The 21,929-nt window shown below is 46.9% G+C and overlaps 1 protein-coding gene across 2 annotated transcripts in view; it reads left to right on the top strand.

Annotated features, from left to right (window-relative positions):
• The first annotated feature begins 756 nt into the window (after positions 1–756).
• SGO2 (shugoshin 2) overlaps positions 757–21,929 on the top strand; it is a 60,088-nt gene continuing 38,915 nt past the window's right edge. The window contains exons 1-2 of one of the 2 annotated variants that reach the window (XM_073646330.1): positions 757–844; positions 10,153–10,304. In XM_073646330.1, the coding sequence (XP_073502431.1) occupies positions 10,169–10,304 (136 nt within the window). In that variant the 5' untranslated portion in view covers positions 757–844; positions 10,153–10,168. Of the gene's footprint in view, positions 845–10,147; positions 10,305–21,929 lie in introns of both variants that reach the window. The other variant, XM_073646329.1, reaches the window with a different exon arrangement.

Below are 21,929 nucleotides of genomic sequence, written 5' to 3'. Positions count from 1 at the left end.
CTATCACTGCTCTGTACAGTACTGACTACAGAGAGAGGAGAACCTCCTATCACTGCTCTGTACAGTACTGACTACAGAGGGAGGAGAACCTCCTATCACTGCTCTGTACAGTACTGACTACAGAGGGAGGAGAACCTCCTATCACTGCTCTGTACAGTACTGACTACAGAGAGAGGAGAACCTCCTATCACTGCTCTGTACAGTACTGACTACAGAGAGAGGAGAACCTCCTATCACTGCTCTGTACAGTACTGACTACAGAGGGAGGAGAACCTCCTATCATTGCTCTGTACAGTACTGAATACAGAGAGAGGAGAACCTCCTATCATTGCTCTGTACAGTACTGACTACAGAGGGAGGAGAAACTCCTATCATTGCTCTGTACAGTACTGACTACAGAGGGAGGAGAAACTCCTATCATTGCTCTGTACAGTACTGACTACAGAGGGAGGAGAACCTCCTATCATTGCTCTGTACAGTACTGACCACAGAGGGAGGAGAACCTCCTATCATTGCTCTGTACAGTACTGACCACAGAGGGAGGAGAGCCTCCTATCATTGCTCTGCGCAGCCCTGACTTCGGCACTCACTGATTACAGAGGGAGGTGCTCAACCCCCTTACAATTCCTGTCTCATCGTCTGATCCATCACTGCACCCGTGCCCAAAACAAAAATGGCCGAATGAGAAATGCATGCTTGGCACTTTTGAGAAACCACGCCCACTCTGCATTTGGATTGGTCGGATTACAAAGCGCTATTGCTGCGCATGCGCGTTCATTGAGCCCGAAATTTGAATTTTTTTCTGGTAGAGTGGAAGTAACGGCTCCTGTGACTGTACACAGAGGTAAGCGGCAGCGCGGTGTGTGGAAGCTCCTGCGGCCCCGGAGCACCGTGCACACGGCCCGGCCTGCGTATTAGACGTGACGGTATATGTCTGCTACATGGTCCTACATCCATTGCTTTAGTCCTTACCGGTGTAGGTGGCATCACCCCGCTTCTCCTGAGTACCGGGTCCCCCCTCCACCTGCACCGTACAGAGGACGGATGGAAGGCCCCGGCTGTAGCCCCTCCCTAGCACACAGCCCCGGTGCCATCTGTACTGCGGAGCCCATCTCCATCGGGCCGTTACCCTCTGTGGTCTCCCGGGGCTGTGCGCGGGGCCCGTTACCGTCTGGAGGTTGGGGGTGGCCGTTACCCTCTGTAGAAGGGGGGGGGTGGCCGTTACCCTCTGTAGAAGGGGGGGGGGTGGCCGTTACCCTCTGTAGAAGGGGGGGGGTGGCCGTTACCCTCTGTAGAAGGTGGGGGGTGGCCGTTACCCTCTGTAGAAGGGGGGGGTGGCCGTTACCCTCTGTAGAAGGGGGGGGGGGTGGCCGTTACCCTCTGTAGAAGGGGGGGGTGGCCGCTACCCTCTGTAGAAGAGGTGGGGGGTGGCCGTTACCCTCTGTAGAAGGGGGGGGGGTGGCCGTTACCCTCTGTAGAAGGTGGTGGGGGGGTGGCCGTTACCCTCTGTAGAAGGTGGTGGGGGGGTGGCCGTTACCCTCTGTAGAAGGTGGTGGGGGGCTGGCCGTTACCCTCTGTAGAAGGTGGTGGGGGGCTGGCCGTTACCCTCTGTAGAAGGTGGTGGGGGGCTGGCCGTTACCCTCTGTAGAAGGTGGTGGGGGGCTGGCCGTTACCCTCTGTAGAAGGTGGTGGGGGGCTGGCCGTTACCCTCTGTAGAAGGTGGTGGAGGGCTGGCCGTTACCCTCTGTAGAAGGTGGTGGGGGGCTGGCCGTTACCCTCTGTAGAAGGTGGTGGGGGGCTGGCCGTTACCCTCTGTAGAAGGTGGTGGGGGGCTGGCCGTTACCCTCTGTAGAAGGTGGTGGGGGGTGGCCGTTACCCTCTGTAGAAGGTGGTGGCCGTTACCCTCTGTAGAAGGTGGTGGGGGGTGGCCGTTACCCTCTGTAGAAGGTGGTTGGGGGGGTGGCCGTTACCCTCTGTAGAAGGTGTGGGGGGGTGGCCGTTACCCTCTGTAGAAGGTGTGGGGGGGTGGCCGTTACCCTCTGTAGAAGGTGTGGGGGGGTGGCCGTTACCCTCTGTAGAAGGTGTGGGGGGGTGGCCGTTACCCTCTGTAGAAGGTGTGGGGGGGTGGCCGTTACCCTCTGTAGAAGGTGTGGGGGGGTGGCCCTCTGGCGGGGCTGTAGGGGGAGGAACCGTCGCCCCCTGGCGGGGCTGTCCGCGGGGGGTGGGTGAGTGGCCGGAGGTGTAGTATGACATTACAGGTATTGATTGCTAATGGCGCTCGTTACATATAATGCGGGAATCCAGACCCTGTGATTCCTGTGTGATGCCGCCATACAGTGCAGCTCGCTACCTGCGTATGATTTGAACGTTTTTCTAGTTTTCATTTCAATCCACCAAATGACGGGTAAAATAGCGGCGTGAAATTTGACACTTGTGCGGCCTCTGGCCCTGGTGTCAGGGCTCGATCACAGGAGCATATAATCAGTCTGTGCCAGGCAGCCAGTGCAGGTCGGTGGGGTGGTGCCCATGAGCGAGGCTACACATGGACCCATGGTCTGCACATGAAATATGGCAGCAGCAACACCGACATCCGGATTCTTGGTCTGACTATTATAAATGGTTGAGCAAAAACCCGAACACATTGCTCAACATCATGTGTCATGTGGTTTTCATGGATACATTATAATTATTACCACCGGAAGCTTTATTATTCTACTCGTACAGTGCCATTAATTCCACAGTGATTTATTGCCATCACTGTCCCTTTTGTTGCTCACAATATAATTTCCCTATCAGTATGTCTCTGGAGTGCGAGAAGAACCCGGAGGAAACCCTCGCAAACACGGGGAGAACATTGTCATTGGTGGGATTTGATCCCAGGACCCCAGCGCTGCAATGCTAACCACTGAGCCACCATGCTGGATTTGGTCTTTATTAAACTGTTAATATATAATCCAGATACCATGAGGATGTGGAAAGCAGCATGTGGATGGCACACAGATGACAGTACCCAGAGAAATTGTCTTTTTTTTTTTACATGGATGAAATATGGACGATTTTGTTTACCCAGCGTAAGTCTTAGACCTGTTTGACACATTTGACATTCATAGTCTTTGTACCCACTGCGATGTGTAGATTGTCTGCAGCTCTCCTAAGAATCACAGCCAGTGCAATCCGAATGTAAGTGTCGGCTGTGTGACTCCGGCTTCATACAGCTTACTCTAGTACTCTAGCCGTGTTCACCATGCTCCGCCTGATAACGGCTCGTTCCTACCACTGTATTTTTGGTCTGAGAGTGATCTGTGGAAAAACAGACCCTGCTCAGACTAATGTTATTCAATGGGGAAGTGCGGGTGAGCAGTTATTTTTCACTGACATAATTTGCGTGTGAAAAAAATTTGCTGCATGCTCTAGTTTCTTCCTTGAATCTGATGATTCGCCTATTCAAGTCTATGGGTGTGTAAAAAAAATAAATAAATACGGTATAATATATATATATATATATATATATATATATATATATATAATATTTTAGTTGGTGGCCCGATTCTAACGCATCGGGTATTCTAGCATATGTCTCCCGACCCTCCTTTATAATGCAGGATGTCACATCCCCCCTTTATAATACCCCATGCAGGAAGTCGCATACAAAAAAAAAAAAAAAAAAATCCAATACTCCCCTCACTGCTTCTCTGGACTCCAGCGTAGCCGACATCTTCCCGCTGTGTTCTGTGACCGCTCAGGAGAGAGCCCGGTGTAAAGACGTCACCGCGCCCTCTGACCTGAGACGTCACAGAGCATCAGCGGAAGACACAGGAGCTGCTGCGCAGGCACGGGGAGGGGTAAGTATGACGCCGGGGTCCTGATCGGGGGGAGAGGAGGGGCGTCACACTTGTCCTCGGGAGATAAGCGGCCGTAGCCGCTGATCTTCCGACGATAGCCGCATGTACAGTACAGACCAAAAGTTTGGACACACCTTCTCATTTAAAGATTTTTCTGTATTTTCATGACTTTGAAAATAGTACATTCTCACTGAAGGCATCAAAACTATGAATTAATGCATGTGAAATTATATACTTAACAAAAAAGTGTGAAACAACTGAAAATATGTCTTATATTCTAGGTTCTTCAAAGTAGCCACCTTTTGCTTTGATGACTGCTTTGCACACTCTTGGCATTCTCTTGATGAGCTTCAAGAGGTAGTCACCGGAAATGGTTTTCACTTCACAGGTGTGCCCTCTCAGGTTTAATAAGTGGGATTTCTTGCCTTATAAATGGGGTTGGGACCATCAATTGTGTTGTGCAGAAGTCAGGTGGATACACAGCTGATAGTCCTACTGAATTGACTGTTAGAATTTGTATTATGGCAAGAAAAAAGCAGCTAAGTAAAGAAAAACGAGTGGCCGTCATTACTTTAAGAAATGACGGTCAGTCAGTGCGAAAAATTGGGCAAAGTTTGAAAGTGTCCCCAAGTGCAGTTGCAAAAACCATCAAGCGCTACAAAGAAAGTGGCTCATATGAGGACCGCCCCAGGAAAGGAAGACCAAGAGTCACCTCTGCTTCTGAGGATAAGTTTATCCGAGTCACCAGCCTCAGAAATCGCAGGTTAACAGAAGCTCAGATTAGAGACCAGGTCAATGCCTCACAAAGTTCTAGCAGCAGACACATCTCTTCAACAACTGTTAAGAGGAGACTTTGTGCAGCAGGCCTTCATGGTAAAATAGCTGCTAGGAAACCACTGCTAAGGACAGGCAACAAGCAGAAGAGACTTGTTTGGGCTAAAGAACACAAGGAATGGACATTAGACCAATGGAAATCTGTGCTTTGGTCTGATGAGTCCAAATTTGAGATCTTTGGTTCCAACCACCGTGTCTTTGTGCGACGCAGAAAAGGTGAACGGATGGACTCTACATGCCTGGTTCCCACCGTGAAGCATGGAGGAGGAGGTGTGATGGTGTGGGGGTGCTTTGCTGGTGACACTGTTGGGGATTTATTCAAAATTGAAGCAGCATGGCTACCACAGCATCTTGTAGCGGCATGCTATTCCATCCGGTTTGCGTTTAGTTGGACCATCATTTATTTTTCAACAGGACAATGACCCCAAACACACCTCCAGGCTGTGTAAGGGCTACTTGACCAAGAAGGAGAGTGATGGGGTGCTATGCCAGATGACCTGGCCTCCACAGTCACCAGACCTGAACCCAATCGAGATGGTTTGGGGTGAGCTGGATCGCAGAGTGAAGGCAAAAGGGCCAACAAGTGCTAAGCATCTCTGGGAACTCCTTCAAGATTGTTGGAAGACCATTTCCGGTGACTACCTCTTGAAGCTCATCAAGAGTGTGCAAAGCAGTCATCAAAGCAAAAGGTGGCTACTTTGAAGAACCTAGAATATTCAGTTGTTTCACACTTTTTTGTTAAGTATATATTTCCACATGTCGTAATTCATAGTTTTGATGCCTTCAGTGTGAATGTACAATTTTCAAAGTCATGAAAATACAGAAATTTCTTTAAATGAGAAGGTGTGTCCAAACTTTTGGTCTGTACTGTAGGTCAGCGGCGCCTGCGGTCGGGGGACTTATGCTGCGAGCAGCCGGCTGCATCTCCTGGCTGCATCGCCGCTGACCTCCGTGCCGTAGATGAGCCGCTAATGGCCGCCATGTTTTTCTGAAATACCGCGTCGCTGATTGGTCTGGCCGTGGCCAATCAGCGACCCGGGATTTCCTAGACAGACAGACGGGATAAGACAATTATATATATATGTATATGTGTGTGTGTAACAGATTATATACAATGCAGTGATTAAGGACATGTAGTCTGAAACGCCTTTGCTTGTGTCACGTCTTCCTAGGTGTAATATACACCATTTTATATGACCTAATAAAGTTTATAATTTTTATGAAGATACCCGCAGCTGGAACATCCTTCTCCTTGATTCATTATCCTGCCGCACCCCTGGTTCTATGCCTCAGTCTTCTACAAGGGCGAGATGACTTTTCCTACTTTTTCTTGACAGATTATATACGGACTGCACACAGATGACAAGTGACAAAAAAACACATTTCTGGGTGAAACTGAACGATTTTTTTTATATACTTGTGTGAACACAAGACATCCGATTTTCACGTATGACTGCTCTCCGTGTATTTCACAGATACGGTAGTATTCATTCTTGTGGTAGTGTATGGGGCAATTCGCATGTCTGTGATTTTTCAGACCGAGAGGTCCACAGAAAATCTCGGAGACATGCCCGATCCAAGAGTCAGATCAAAATCAGCAATGCACGTCATTGGATCGCACTCGGATGACATAGCGGTCCGCTTTTCACCAACTAACAAAATGGAGAAGGTGGAGAAACTTTTTTTTTTTTTTAATCTCTCCACTTATGAGAAAAATGGATTACACTTTGACCAAAGTCTGATGAGAATAATCTGTCCATTTTTCTCGTTTGTAGAAAAATCTGTCGTCATGACAACATCCGGGTCACCAGGAGGCAGGAAGTTACTTTGGTCATGCGCAGTGCAAAGTAATGTCTCCCTGTGTGCAGCGCTGACAGCCTGTATAGCACAGGGATGGTTCTGCATTCCTGTGCTATACAGGCGATCTGAAAGTCCCATAGTGGGACATAGTGTAAAAGTAAAAAAAAAGAATCAAAGTGAAAAAAAAAATTAAAAAAAAATATAATCCCCCAAAAATAAAAATATAATTTACCCATCAATAAATATTATGAAAATAAAATAAAAGTACACATATTTGGTATCGCCGGGTCCGGAACGACCTGACCTGTAAGACTGTCCCACTAGTTAACCCCTTTAGTGAACACTGTAAAAAAAAAAAGAAAAAAATGAAGCAAAAAAACGATGCTTTATCATCACACAGCCAAACAAAAAATGGAATAAAATGCGATCAAAAAAAGAATGTAAATGAAAATGGTACAGCTGAAAATGTCATCTTGTCCCGCAAAAAACAAGCCGCCATACAGCTCCATCAACCGAAAAATAAAAGTTATAACTCTCAGAATAAAGCGATGCAAAAACAATTCTTTTTTCTATAAAATAGTTTTTATTGTATAAAAGCGCCAAAACATAAAAAAACTATAGAAATGTAGTACCGCTGTAAACATACTGACCCGAAGAATAAAGCTGCCTTATCAATTTCACCACACACAGAACAGCATAAAACCAAAAAAACAATTCCTGAATTGTTTTTTGTTTATTTTGCCTCCCAAAACTCGGAATAGAAAGCGATCAAAAAACTGTCACGTGCCTGAAAATGGCACCAATAAAAATGTCAACTCTTCCCGCAAAAAACAAGCCATCACATGACTGTCGGCCAAAATATGGAAAAATGATTGCAAAAACTAGTCTTTGCAAAAAAATGCGTCTTTTAGTGTGTGACAGATGTCAATCATAAAAACCCGATATGAATCTGGCATCGCTGTAATCGCACCGACCCGAAGAATAAAGTTGTCTAATCACTTATGCCACACGAGGAACAGTGTAAAAAATAAACGTTGGGGTTGGGATTTTTTCAAAAGTAAAAAAAATGATGATATGGCGACTAGTGTTAAGTGCAAGTGCTCACTACTTGAGCTTGCATCGGGTGCTCGGGTATGCACCGTGTATCACCGTTGCTTGAGTCTCTGCCCCATATGCTTTGCGGATAAAAAAAACCTCACGGGGATTGCCTGCCATGCACGAGCGATCCCCGCATGTTTTTTTTGGGGTGTCTAATAACTGTGAAACATGTGGGGCGGGGACTCGAGCATGTCACTTGAGCACCCGTGATACATGGTGCATACCTGAGTACCCGATGCAAACACAAGTAGCGAGCTCTTGAGCTCCAGACTAATGACAACTTATTCAATATGATGACCTAATGTTATCAATTTCTGTGTCGTACATCTGGGTTCAAAATGTTCACTAAACCCCTTGATAAAATTCTTGAGGGATGTAGTTTCCAAAATGGAGTCACTTGTCGGGGGTTTCCACTATTTAGGCGAATCAGGGGCTCTCCAAACGTGACATGGCGTCGGCTCTCAATTCCAGCCAATATTGCGTTCAAAAAGTCACACCGTGCTCGTTCCCTTCTAAACCCTGCCGTGCGCCCAAACACTGTATTTTCCCCACATATGGGGTATTGGCGTACTCAGGAGAAATTGCACAACAGTTTTTGGGGTCCATTTTCTCCTCTTACCCTTGTGAAAATTGAAAAACTTGGGGCTAAAACATAATTTTTGTGGAGAAAGTTTGTTTTTATTTTCGCGGCTCCATGTTGTAAACTTCTGTAAAGCACTTGGGGGTTCAAGGTGCTCACCACACATCTAGATAAGTTCCCTGAGGGGTCTAGTTTCCAAAATGGTGTCACTTGTGGGGGGTTTCCACTGTTTAGTCACATCAGGGGCTCCCCAAACGCAACATGGCGTCCGCTAATTATTCAAGTAAATTTTACAAACAAAAAGTCAAATGGCGCTCCTTCCCTTCCAAACTCTGCCGTGCGCCCAAACAGTGGTTTTCTCCCACATATGGGGTATTGGCGTGCTCAGGGGAAATTGCACAACACATTTTGCTGTCCATTTTTTTCCTGTTACCTTTGCAAAAATAAAAAATGTGGGTCTAAAGTAACATTTTTGTGAAAAAAGTTAAATGTTCATTTTTTTTTCTTCCACATTCCAAAAATTCCTGTGAAGCACCTGAAGGGTTAATAAACTTCTTGAATGTGGTTTTGAGCACCTTGAGGGGTGCAGTTTTTAGAATGGTGTCACTTTAGGATATTTTCTGTCATATAGACCCCTCAAAGTCACTTCAAATGTGATGTGGTCCCTAAAAAAAAAAAAATGATTTTGTAAATTTTGTTGGAAAAATGAGAAATCGCTAATTAACTTTTAACCCTTTTAGCTCCCTAATAAAAAAAGTTTGGTTCCAAAATTGTGCTGATGTAAACATGTGGGAAATGTTATTTATTAACTATTTTGTGTAATACATCTCTCTGATTTAAGGGCATAAAAACTAAAATTTTGAAAATTGCAAAATTTTCACCAAACTTCCGTTTTGTTTTTCACAAATAAGCGCAAGTGATATCGAAGAAATTTTATCACTATAATGAAGTACAATATGTCACAAAAACATTCTCAGAATCAGCGGGATCCGTTGAAGCGTTCCAGAGTAATTACCTCATAGAGTGACAGTGGTCAGAATTGTAAAAATTGGCCTGGTCATTAACGTGCAAACCACCCTCGGGGGTAAAGGGGTTAAGCAGGGCTGTGGAGTCGGTAAGCCAAACCTCCAACTCCTCAAATTTCCCGACTCCGTGACTCCACAGCCCGGCCTCACTACTGAGCATGTACATAAAGTGCAGCACAGATTCATCTCAACTGAAAGCTGAGATCCTTAGATCAGGAACAGAAGAGACATTTCATAACTTTCCCAAATTCTTATGAAAACATTTACAGCACATCCTGTATTGTACTACTGTACCAATTATGTATTTTAGGAGTCGGTCCATTTTATACTGACTCCACCAAAATGGACACCGACTTCTCCACAGCCCTGCTTTTAAGGCTGTGTGGGTATACCGTGATTTTGGCCACAACACTGGTCGCGTGGCCAAAGATTGTCAGGTGTCACTGCTACATCTCAGCACAATACAAGTGCATGGGTCACATTGTGACTCCAGGGTTACCGCAACAAGCAAGTCATAAAAAAATCAGTCCCGGGCGGATATTTGCCACTTGTCGCAGTGCCCCTGGGCCTGCAATATGACCCAATTTCATTTATACTGTGCTGCAGACAAGGTCGCTATATAGCTGTAACATTGTCACCCCAAGAAAACGTGTCCCCTGCCCCCCCCAAAATTTACAGTTGTTGTGGTTTAGTTGCACATGGCCGCTGTACAATTACTTGTGTATCTTTTCAAATGCGTGCGTGGCCATGTATTATACACACGTGCTGGATACTCTAGCAACACCTTTATAGTGGTTATCCATTCTGCCCATTATAGGGGGCCTTACTGCCCTGAGAAATGAAGGGAGAGAGCCTAGAATTGGCTGAATGGAAATTGGCAGCTGATTGATCTTTGTTTCACTGTGAAAGGCTCTTTCAGTGGGTGACCTGACTGAGATCTCATGGTAAAAATCTTTCTTTATCTGCAGAATAGATGCAACTTCGCCAGAATGGATGTTCCTTCCAGATCCTCCATTTCCATTTTACAGTCTGTAAAGGAACGGATGAGAGAGAAGCTCAAAGGGTCTATGAAGGCTGTAAAGCTGCAAACTTATCTTGCTTCAAAAATCAAGACAAAAACCTCATGTAAGTATAAAAGCATGGTATTATGTGATACTTGTAGAAATTAGGAGGAAAAGGAACAGAAGAGAGCACCATAGTGTAACAGAAGCACACCAGAAATGACTGCTACTAGATTTATTTCATCTGCAAAACTAAATGATTTATTAATATAATAATATGGTGCACCATAGACATTCAGGCCTTATTCATGGGAGAAGGAGGGTCAGCTGTGCAAGTTTCTGGTGGTCTCTTGTAGTAGCTGACAGCTGAATAGTATTTCATGTGTATGAAGTATTTAAAGGGATGTTCTCTTCTCACACTTTTATGCAATAGCCACGGGATATGAAATACATTTATAGTAGATACAGGTTATACTATGGGGTCCGCTGCTCTGGACGAGGGCTGCAGTGCAGTCACTGACCTATAAACTTATTTATTAGTCCACTGAGGACTTTATCCCCTGTGACAGCTGACACCCTGCAGTATTGGCCCCGGCCGGTCACAATGACGATCGGGGTCGATTAACCCCTTGAGTACCGCTGTCAATCATGACAGCAGTATTTAAGTTGTTATAAGGGGGTCTTGCGACCCCCTTAGTAACCATCAGACCCACGCGATGAGAATCGCGGATCCCGATGGTTACCATGGTACCCTGAGATCATGTGATGATCCCAGGGTACGGTGGCCTGTGAGAGCAATAAGCTGGCTCTCACAGGCAGAGGTACCTCAGAGTATGAGACCTGTGAGCAAAGTAAAAATTACACATGTCCCACAGTGGGACTTAGTGAAAAAGTAAAAATAAAGTTAAATATGTAAAAAAGAAAAAAAAAAACACTCAGTGCACACAAATCACTAAAATCCGTTTCGCCGCTCAAAACGCAGCGTTTGTGATAAAACAAAAATAAACGAAAAAACTTACACATAATTGGTATCGCCGCGTCCAGAACGACCCGCTCTATAAAACTGTCACGTTATTTAGTCCTTTTAGCGAATGCCATAAAAAAAACGCCAAAAATGACACTTTTTCATCATACTGACTCACGAAAAAGTGAATAAAAAGCGATCAAAAAGTCCTATGTAAAAAAGAATTATATAAATAAAAATGACAAACCGTCCCGCAAAAAAACAAGCCATAATATGGCTCATTCGGCAAAAAATAAAAAAGTTACAGCTCTCAGAATGTGACGTTGCAAAATCAAATTCTTTTTTTTAAAATACTGTTTTAGTCTGTAAAAATAGCAAGGCATAAATAAAATATATAAGTCTGGTATCGCTGTAATTGTACTGACCCGGCGGACAAATCGGTCTTCTCACTTTTACCGCATGGCGAACGGCACAAAAAAATAAAAACAATAACTGAATTGCTGGTTTTTGTTCATTCCGTGTCTGAAAAATTGGAATAAACAACGATCAAAAATGACTGTGCCCCAAAATGGTACGAAAAAAATCTGCAAATTGTCCCACAAAAAATAAGCCATCATACAGCTCTGTTCACCAAAAAGTAAAAAAGTTACAGCTCTCAGAATATGGCGACGAAAATAACGTCTTTTTATAAAAAAAAAAGCATTTTTACTGTGTGATGGCAGCAGAACCTAAGAAACCCATATTAGGCTGTGTGCCCACAATGTGTTTTTTAAGCTTTTCTGCAGCAGCAAAAACGCTGCAGAAATGCTTAAAAAACGCATGGTAGAAGGCCAGCTATGTTCCCCAATGATAATCCGCATGTGCTGTGCACATGATGCGGAAATTTCCGCTGCGGATTATCATTGAGGAAAAAAGCGCAGCACTACCAATTATTTTGCGGAAGCGCTGCGTTTTCGCCGCCATTGACTTGCATTAGAACGCATGCATTCCGCTTCACTAGATAAGGACATGCGGAATGCACACGTTCCAATGTGTGGATGGTACCCAGGTCTAGAGGAGAGGACTCTCCTCCGGACCCGGGTACCATAGAAACTGTGAAAAAAATAAAAAATAAAGATTATATTTACCTTCTGGCAGCCCCCGCTGCACTCGTCCTTTCATGCTCGCAGCTAGCGATGGACTGAAGGACCTGCGCTGATGTCATAGTCATGTGACGGGTCACGCGATGCTGACGTCGGCAGGTCCTTCAGTGTACCACTGCCGGCAGCCTGGAGGGAAACAAGACACCGGGGGCCATCAGAGGGTAAGTATATATTTTTTTATTTTTTACCCTTCTTTCAGTCACACTATATAAATCCATGCCGTTTGCATGGATTTATATAGTGTGAACAAGTTGTCAAGCACTTTCCAAGTGATGCTAAAATCGCTTGGAAAGCGCTTGTCAACCCGCATGCGGAAATGCATGTGAAGAACGCTTCACTTCCGCTTGTCCCTGGCAGGAAAAACGCATGTACAATCCGCATGCGTTTTTTTTCTGCCAGGGAGATGCAGAAACACTCAGGAAAAAATCCTGAGCATTTCTGCATCGTGGGCACATAGCCTTAATCTGGTATCGCTGTAATCGCACCGACCTGAAGAATAAATCCGCCTTATCGCTTATACCGCACGGTGAACCGCGAAAAAATAAGAACTATTCTGGTACTGCTGTCTATTCACTCTGCCTCCAAAATCGGAATAAGGCTCGGCTCACGTTTATCCTGCTCTCTCCGCTGAGCGCTTACGTTGGGGTTTCCATGTAAATTCACCAAAACCGCAATTCAGGCAAAAACCCCCGATGGAGCCACTAACTTATGAGGCTGATGGCGTCCCTTTGGACTGGTCTCTGTTCCGGCAGAGTTCCATCATTTTAGGCTTTTTTTTTAGCGCGCAAGTGTGGACGACCACAGATCTGTGCGCGCCTAAAAAGATGGAGACCACTGGAGCAGACGTCAAACGGACTCCAAAGTGTCTCCATCTGCCTCTTTGTGGTGGGTGGTTCCGTTTGAGGTTTCGTCTGAATCGCATTTTTGTGGGATTTACATAGAAACCCCGACATAAGTGCTCAGCGTAGAACACAAGAATGTGATCCAGTCTTATTCTGGAAGCAATGTACCCCAAAATGTTACCACTAAAACCCCTAATTTATCCCACACAAAACCAGCCCCCTCTCAGGTCCGTCATCTGTCACTGGGACTATAGGGGGTCACACATTACTGGTAGAACAAAGACCCTGGAAAAGTGACATGGCTCCCGCCCCCTCAAATAAAATCCAGTGAATTCTGCGCTCCCAAATCCCCCCTCCTGAGCCCCATTGTTCTTAAACCGCAGTAAGCGGCCACATGTTTACCATTATTGTAGCGGGGAGAGCACTTAATTTACGGGGTGTGTGTCACCAGGAGAAATGTATGGGGGCACTACACTTTAGTGCCCACACATTGTGCCCCCATAAACTGGCATAAGAATAAAGCCTGGCGTGGATGTTGCATAATAGTCACTGCAGCAGTAGATGAATTCATTGAGATGTGCAATTTCTACAATGGGGTCACTTTGGGGGTTTTCTGCTGCTCTGGCACCTTAGGGGCTCAACAAATGTCGTCGACATACTAGTCTACCAAAATCTACAAATTATGAGGTCCGTTTTCTCCTATTATCCATTGCAAAAATTACAAATTTAGGGCTAAATCTACATTTTCGTGAAAAAAAATGAAAATTTTCAGTATGACCACCTAATGTTATCAAATTCTGTGTAGTACCTGTGTGTTCAAAATGCTCACTATACCCCTGGATAAAATCCTTGAGGGGCGTAGTTTCCAAAACTGGCAACTTGTCGGGGTTTTCCACTGTTTAGGCACATCAGGGGCTTTCCAAACGCGACAGGACACCCGCAGACCATTCCATCAAAGTCTGCGTTCCAAACATCACTCCTTCCTTTCCTAGCCCTGCCGTGTTCCGAAACAATAGTTTTCCCCTACATATAGGGTATGTCCTTACTCGGGAGAAATTGCACAACAAATTTTGGGATCCATTTTCGCCTGTTACCCTTGTGAAAATAAAAAAAAATTGGGGCTAAAAATACATTTTTGTGGGAAAAAATTTGATTTCTTAATTTCACGGCTCTACATTATAAACTTCTGTGAAAAACCTGGTGGTTCAAGGTGCTCCCCACACATCTAGATAGGTTCCCCGAGGGATCTAGTTTACAAAATGGGATCACTTGTGGGGGTTTCCACTATTCAGGCACATCAGGGGCTCACCAAACATGACATGGCGTCCGCTAATTATCTGCTTACTCCGGAGAAATTGCACAACAAATGGTATGGGGCAATTTCTCCTGTTACCCTTATGAAAACACAAAATTGGGGGCTGAAAAACATTTTTGTGGGAAAAATGTGAAAATTTTATCTTTACGGCTCAATGTTAAACTTCTGTGAAGCCCCTGGGGGTTCAAGGTGTTCACCACACATCTAGATAAGTTCCCTAAGGGGTCTCTTTTCCAAAATAGTGTCACTTGTGGGGGGGTTTCCACTGTTTAGGCACATCAGGGGCTCCCCAAACGCAACATGGCGTCCGATAATTATTCAAGCAAATTTTACATTCAAAAGTCAAATGGCGCTCCTTCCCTTCCGAACCCTGCCGTGCGCCCAAACAGTGGTTTTCCCCCACATATGGGGTATCTGCTTACTAAGGATGAATTGCACAACAAATTGTGTGGTCCATTTTTTCCTGTTACCCTTGTGAAAATAAAAAAAATTGGGTCTGAAGTAAAAATTTTGTGAAAAAAAGTTAAATGTTCATTTTTTCCTTTCACGTTGCTTCAGTTCTTATGAAGCACGTGAAAGATTAATAAACTTCTTGAATGTGGTTTTGAGCACCTTGAGGGGTGCAGTTTTTAGAATGGTGTCACTTTTGGGTATTTTCTGTCATAAAGGCCCCTCAAAGTCACTTCAAATGTGATGTGGTCCCTAAAAAATGGTATTGTAAATTTTTTTGGAAAAATTAGAAATCGCTGGTCAACTTTTAACCCTTATAACTTCCTAACAAAACAAAAATTTGGGTTCCAAAAGTGTGCTGATGTAAAGTAGAGATGTGGGAAATGTTATTTAGTAACTATTTTGTGTAACATATCTCTCTGATTTAAGGGCATAAAAATTCAAACTTTGAAAATTGCAAAATTTTCACCAAATTTCAGTTTTTTTCACAAGTAAACTGAAGTCTTATTGAAGAAATTTTAACACTATCATGAAGTACAATATGTCACGAAAAAACATTCACAGAATCAGGGGGATCCGTTGAAGCGTTCCAGAATTATTACCTCATAAAGTGACAGTGGTCAGAATTGTAAAAATTGGCTTGGTCATTAAGTACATAATTGGCTCTGTCCTTAAGGGGTTAACATACAATCTCATGATCACATTAGTAATACACAACACTAGATTAGCAATGCTGTGTATTACACTATCACTACACAGGCTGTCAGCCGAGCACCGACCATCTGCCCTGCTCCCAATGGGATCTGATTGGCTGTGGCGTGTGGCAGACCCGGAGGCACTCGCGATCGCACAGTGGATGTGCTGATGGGTTGGCATAAGAATTGCTTTCCCTCTGGCTAGCTCCACATGTGCTGCTGTCATTGAGAGCAGCATTTGAGGGGTTAAAATGCTAAGAGTAGCAATAATGCTGCTGTTACAGCAAGTACCTGGCCCTGTGTTACAGTTGGGCTCCTGCAGCTGATTTCATCTGTACTGTGCTTTGAGCATGGTGTACATATTCGTCATGGAGCTCTAAGTAGCCTGGGTTAGTCTATCAAAAAAAAAAAAGAAACCCCCCCCCCCCCCAAAAAAAAAAAGGCAAATATCTGGTATTGCCTGGTCTGTAACAACCAGTAAAATAAAGTCATTCTTTATTCTTTTACAATGAACTCCAGAAAAAAAATGAAAAAATACTACGCCAGAATTGCCACGTCACGACGCTCGCCCGCGCACAGGGGGCTGTGCGCAGGAGTTCGCCACTGGGTATCAGCTGATTCTGACAGCTGACACCCGGGACTCAGTGTCAGGACTTGTGTCCACACTTTAACACGTTAAATGCTGTGATCCAAGCTGGCAGAGGGAAGAAAGCCCCTCTGCCCTTGGATCTGAGATCCCGCAATTTCATCACGGGGTCCGATCGTTGCCATAGTGACCCAATGTCGTCATGACGACATCCGAGTCACCATAGCTAGCAAAGTTGCTAGATCATGCACAGTACATGATCTAACAAGTTTGCCTGTCAGTGCAGCACTGACCGTTTCTAACGGCATAGGAATGCTCCTGCATCCCTATTCTTTATAAGCGATCAGGCTGAAAAAAATGAAAGCCCCCCCCAGTGGGACAAAGTAAAAAAAGTGAAAAAACATTTGTAAAAATATTTTTTAAAAAAATCATAAAATACTGTATATTGTACCTATAAAGAAATATTTTTCTGAAAAAAAAATACACTCGGACTAGTTAACCCCTTCAGTGAATACTGTAAAAAACGATGCTTTGTCATGATACCATCAAACAAAAAGTGAAATAAAACGCAATATAGTGATGCAAAAACAATTATTTTTTCTATGAAATAGTTTTTATTGTGTAAAAGCACCAAAACATAAAAAATGTGGTACCGCTGTAATCCTACTGACCCAAAGCATAACGTTGCCTTATCAATTTTACCACACACTAAGCGGCATTCTGCCTCCCAAAAATCAAAATAGAAGGCGATCAAAAAATGTCACATGCCCTACAATGGCATCGTTGTAATTGCAGGGACCCGAAGAATAAAGTCGTCTAATCACTTATCGCACGAGGAACGGCGTAAAAATAAATAAAACCAATTCTTCACCTGCTGCTGATTTGTTCATATTGCTTCCCAAAGATCGCAGTAAGGCTCTGCCCACGTTTATCCTGCGCTGAGCGCTGACACTGGGGTTTCCGTGTAAACAGGGCTGTGGAGTCGGAATCTGTATAAAATGGACCGACTCCAACTCCTAAAATATATAATAAATTGGGTGCAGTAGTTCAATGCAGTTTGTGGGTAATATTTTTTTCATAAGAATTTGGGAAAGTTATGAAATTTCCTATACATGATCTAAGGGTCTAGACTTTTAGCTGAGATGAATCTGAGCTACAGTAAATTTATCACTTAAACATGAGCCATGTATGAGGGAGTTGGAGTCAGTGTCATGGAAATTGAGGAGTCGGAGGTTTGGCTTACCGACTCCACAGCCCTGCGTGTAAATCTCTGAAATACGTGATTCAGACAGAACCCCTGGCGGAAGATTCCCTATAATGAGGCAGATGGTGGCACTGTGGACGCCGTCTGGCCTGTGATCCAGTGGTGTCCGTCTGTTTAGACGTGCATAAAAGTGCTGTCAGCCACAGTTTTTTGCACTTCTGAAAAGAGCACCGTAAAACAGAGGCCAGACGGAGTCCAGAGTAACTCTGTTGCCTTATTACAGTGAATGGATCCCTCGGGGGTTTCATCTGAATAACATCATTCGGTGATTTAGATGGAAACCCCGCTATAAGTGCTCAGCGTAGAGCGCACAATAAATGTGATCCAAAATGTTATGTAAAATGTTCCTAACAAAAGCTTCAAATTCACAAAAAAAAGTAAGTCCACACTCAGGTCCGTCGTCTCTTAACTGAAATATAGGAGCTTCCACGTTACTGGCAGTACAAAGGCTCTGGAAAAGCGCTATGGCTCCTCACAACCCACTCCCCCCTCCCCCTCCAAGAGAAATTCAGCAAATTCTCTTCTCCCAAATCCAAATGCTGCCCCTCTCTTCTGAGCTTCATAGTGTGCCTAAACCGCATTTAGCATCCACATGTTTGGCATTTCTGTAGTGATGAGAGCCTGCCTAATTTTCGAGTGCATGTCTCCAGCTGAGCTGGGCATAGCGTACTGGTCACTACAACGTACTGGTAACTACAAAAGTGTCAGTTTGCAACATCCACTGCTGCTTGTTTATGGAAAACACCCATGGAGTCAAAATCATCAATACACTTGTAGGTAAATTCCCAAAGGGGTATAATTTCCAAAATGGGGTAATTTGAGGGGGGATTCTGCTATTCTAGCACTTAGGGCCTCTGTATGTGGAGTCTGTATAGTATTATAGAAAAATCTGCGCTCCAGGAGGCAAATAGCGCTCCGTCCCTCCCGAGTCTCGCCGTGTGGCTAAGCAGTACTGTACAGCCACATATGGGGTATATCTACATTCAGCAGAAATTGTGGGACAAACTTTGGTGGAGTTTTTACCCATTTTCCAGTATAAAATGTAAAATCTGAGGATAAAACAAAATTTTAGTTGTAAAAAACTGTCCCCGCTGCTAAAGAAAATTAATATTCACTGTCCTTAATAGCCAGCACACAATGTAGCCGCAGCTCTGTTCCCTGCTGCCTGGCGATTGCGTGTGCCCGCCATTAAAGGGCATGAATATTCACCCCCTTTCCACGCCCATGGGAGTGAGAGGGGTGAATATTCATGCCCTTTATTTATGTGCATCGTGATGGGGATTAGGGGGGCCATGCATACCAGGATAAGGATGAGAGATGCCATGCATACCAGGATAAGGATGAGGGGTGCCGTGCATACCAGGATAAGGATGAGGGGTGCCGTGCATACCAGGATAAGGATGAGGGGTGCCGTGCATACCAGGATAAGGATGAGGGGTGCCGTGCATACCAGGATAAGGATGAGGGGTGCCGTGCATACCAGGATAAGGATGAGGGGTGCCGTGCATACCAGGATAAGGATGAGGGGTGCCGTGCATACCAGGATGAGGATGAGGGGTGCCGTGCATACCAGGATGAGGATGAGGGGTGCCGTGCATACGAGGATGAGGGGTGCCGTGCATACGAGGATGAGGGGTGCCGTGCATACGAGGATGAGGGGTGCCGTGCATACCAGGATGAGGGGTGCCGTGCATACCAGGATGAGGGGTGCCGTGCATACCAGGATGAGGGGTGCCGTGCATACCAGGATGAGGGGTGCCGTGCATACCAGGATGAGGGGTGCCGTGCATACCAGGATGAGGGGTGCCGTGCATACCAGGATGAGGGGTGCCGTGCATACCAGGATGAGGGGTGCCGTGCATACCAGGATGAGGATGAGGGGTGCCGTGCATACCAGGATGAGGATGAGGGGTGCCGTGCATACCAGGATGAGGATGAGGGGTGCCGTGCATACCAGGATGAGGATGAGGGGTGCCGTGCATACCAGGATGAGGATGAGGGGTGCCGTGCATACCAGGATGAGGGGTGCCGTGCATACCAGGATGAGGGGTGCCGTGCATACCAGGATGAGGGGTGCCGTGCATACCAGGATGAGGGGTGCCGTGCATACCAGGATGAGGGGTGCCGTGCATACCAGGATGAGGGGTGCCGTGCATACCAGGATGAGGATGAGGGGTGCCGTGCATACCAGGATGAGGATGAGGGGTGCCGTGCATACCAGGATGAGGGGTGCCGTGCATACCAGGATGAGGATGAGGGGTGCCGTGCATACCAGGATGAGGATGAGGGGGGCCGTGCATACCAGGATGAGGATGAGGGGGGCCGTGCATACCAGGATGAGGATGAGGGGGGCCGTGCATACCAGGATGAGGGGGGCCGTGCATACCAGGATGAGGATGAGGGGGGCCGTGCATACCAGGATGAGGGGGGCCGTGCATACCAGGATGAGGGGGGTCGTGCATACCAGGATGAGGATGAGGGGTGCCGTGCATACCAGGATGAGGGGTGCCGTGCATACCAGGATGAGGGGTGCCGTGCATACCAGGATGAGGGGTGCCGTGCATACCAGGATGAGGATGAGGGGTGCCGTGCATACCAGGATGAGGATGAGGGGTGCCGTGCATACCAGGATGAGGATGAGGGGTGCCGTGCATACCAGGATGAGGATGAGGGGTGCCGTGCATACCAGGATGAGGATGAGGATGAGGGATGCCGTGCATACCAGGATGAGGATGAGGGATGCCGTGCATACCAGGATAAGGATGAGGGGTGCCGTGCATACCAGGATGAGGATGAGGGGGGTCGTGCATACCAGGATGAGGATGAGGGGGGCCGTGCATACCAGGATGAGGGGTGCCGTGCATACCAGGATGAGGGGTGCCGTGCATACCAGGATGAGGATGAGGGGTGCCGTGCATACCAGGATGAGGATGAGGGGTGCCGTGCATACCAGGATGAGGATGAGGGGTGCCGTGCATACCAGGATGAGGGGTGCCGTGCATACCAGGATGAGGGGGGCCGTGCATACCAGGATGAGGATGAGGGGGGCCGTGCATACCAGGATGAGGATGAGGGGGGCCGTGCATACCAGGATGAGGATGAGGGGGGCCGTGCATACCAGGATGAGGATGAGGGGGGCCGTGCATACCAGGATGAGGATGAGGGGGGCCGTGCATACCAGGATGAGGGGGGCCGTGCATACCAGGATGAGGGGGGCCGTGCATACCAGGATGAGGGGGGCCGTGCATACCAGGATGAGGATGAGGGGTGCCGTGCATACCAGGATGAGGATGAGGGGTGCCGTGCATATGAGGATGAGGGGTGCCGTGCATACCAGGATGAGGGGTGCCGTGCATACCAGGATGAGGGGTGCCGTGCATACCAGGATGAGGGGTGCCGTGCATACCAGGATGAGGGGTGCCGTGCATACCAGGATGAGGGGTGCCGTGCATACCAGGATGAGGGGTGCCGTGCATACCAGGATGAGGGGTGCCGTGCATACCAGGATGAGGGGTGCCGTGCATACCAGAATGAGGATGAGGGGTGCCGTGCATACCAGGATGAGGGGTGCCGTGCATACCAGGATGAGGATGAGGGGGGCCGTGCATACCAGGATGAGGATGAGGGGGGCCGTGCATACCAGGATGAGGATGAGGGGGGCCGTGCATACCAGGATGAGGATGAGGGGGGCCGTGCATACCAGGATGAGGATGAGGGGGGCCGTGCATACCAGGATGAGGGTGAGGGGTGCCGTGCATACCAGGATGAGGGTGAGGGGGGCCGTGCATATGAGGATGAGGGATGCCGTGCATACCAGGATGAGGATGAGGGATGCCGTGCATACCAGGATAAGGATGAGGGGGGCCGTGCATACCAGGATGAGGGGTGCCGTGCATACCAGGATGAGGATGAGGGGGGCCGTGCATACCAGGATGAGGATGAGGGGGGTCGTGCATACCAGGATGAGGGGGGCCGTGCATACCAGGATGAGGGGTGCCGTGCATACCAGGATGAGGGGTGCCGTGCATACCAGGATGAGGGGTGCCGTGCATACCAGGATGAGGATGAGGGGTGCCGTGCATATGAGGATGAGGGGTGCCGTGCATACCAGGATGAGGATGAAGGGTGCCGTGCATACCAGGATGAGGATGAGGGGTGCCGTGCATACCAGGATGAGGGTGAGGGGGGCCGTGCATACCAGGATGAGGATGAGGGATGCCGTGCATACCAGGATGAGGATGAGGGATGCCGTGCATACCAGGATAAGGATGAGGGGGGCCGTGCATACCAGGATGAGGGGTGCCGTGCATACCAGGATGAGGATGAGGGGGGCCGTGCATACCAGGATGAGGGGGGTCGTGCATACCAGGATGAGGATGAGGGGGGCCGTGCATACCAGGATGAGGGGTGCCGTGCATACCAGGATGAGGGGTGCCGTGCATACCAGGATGAGGGGTGCCGTGCATACCAGGATGAGGGGTGCCGTGCATA

The sequence above is a fragment of the Phyllobates terribilis genome, unplaced genomic scaffold, assembly GCF_046119375.1.
Source record: "Phyllobates terribilis strain yellow unplaced genomic scaffold, ASM4611937v1 Scaffold_9__5_contigs__length_417890890, whole genome shotgun sequence".
Classification (NCBI taxonomy): domain Eukaryota; kingdom Metazoa; phylum Chordata; class Amphibia; order Anura; family Dendrobatidae; genus Phyllobates; species Phyllobates terribilis.
Note: the sequence above shows the minus strand (reverse complement) of the source record. Positions and strands in the feature narration are given on the sequence as shown.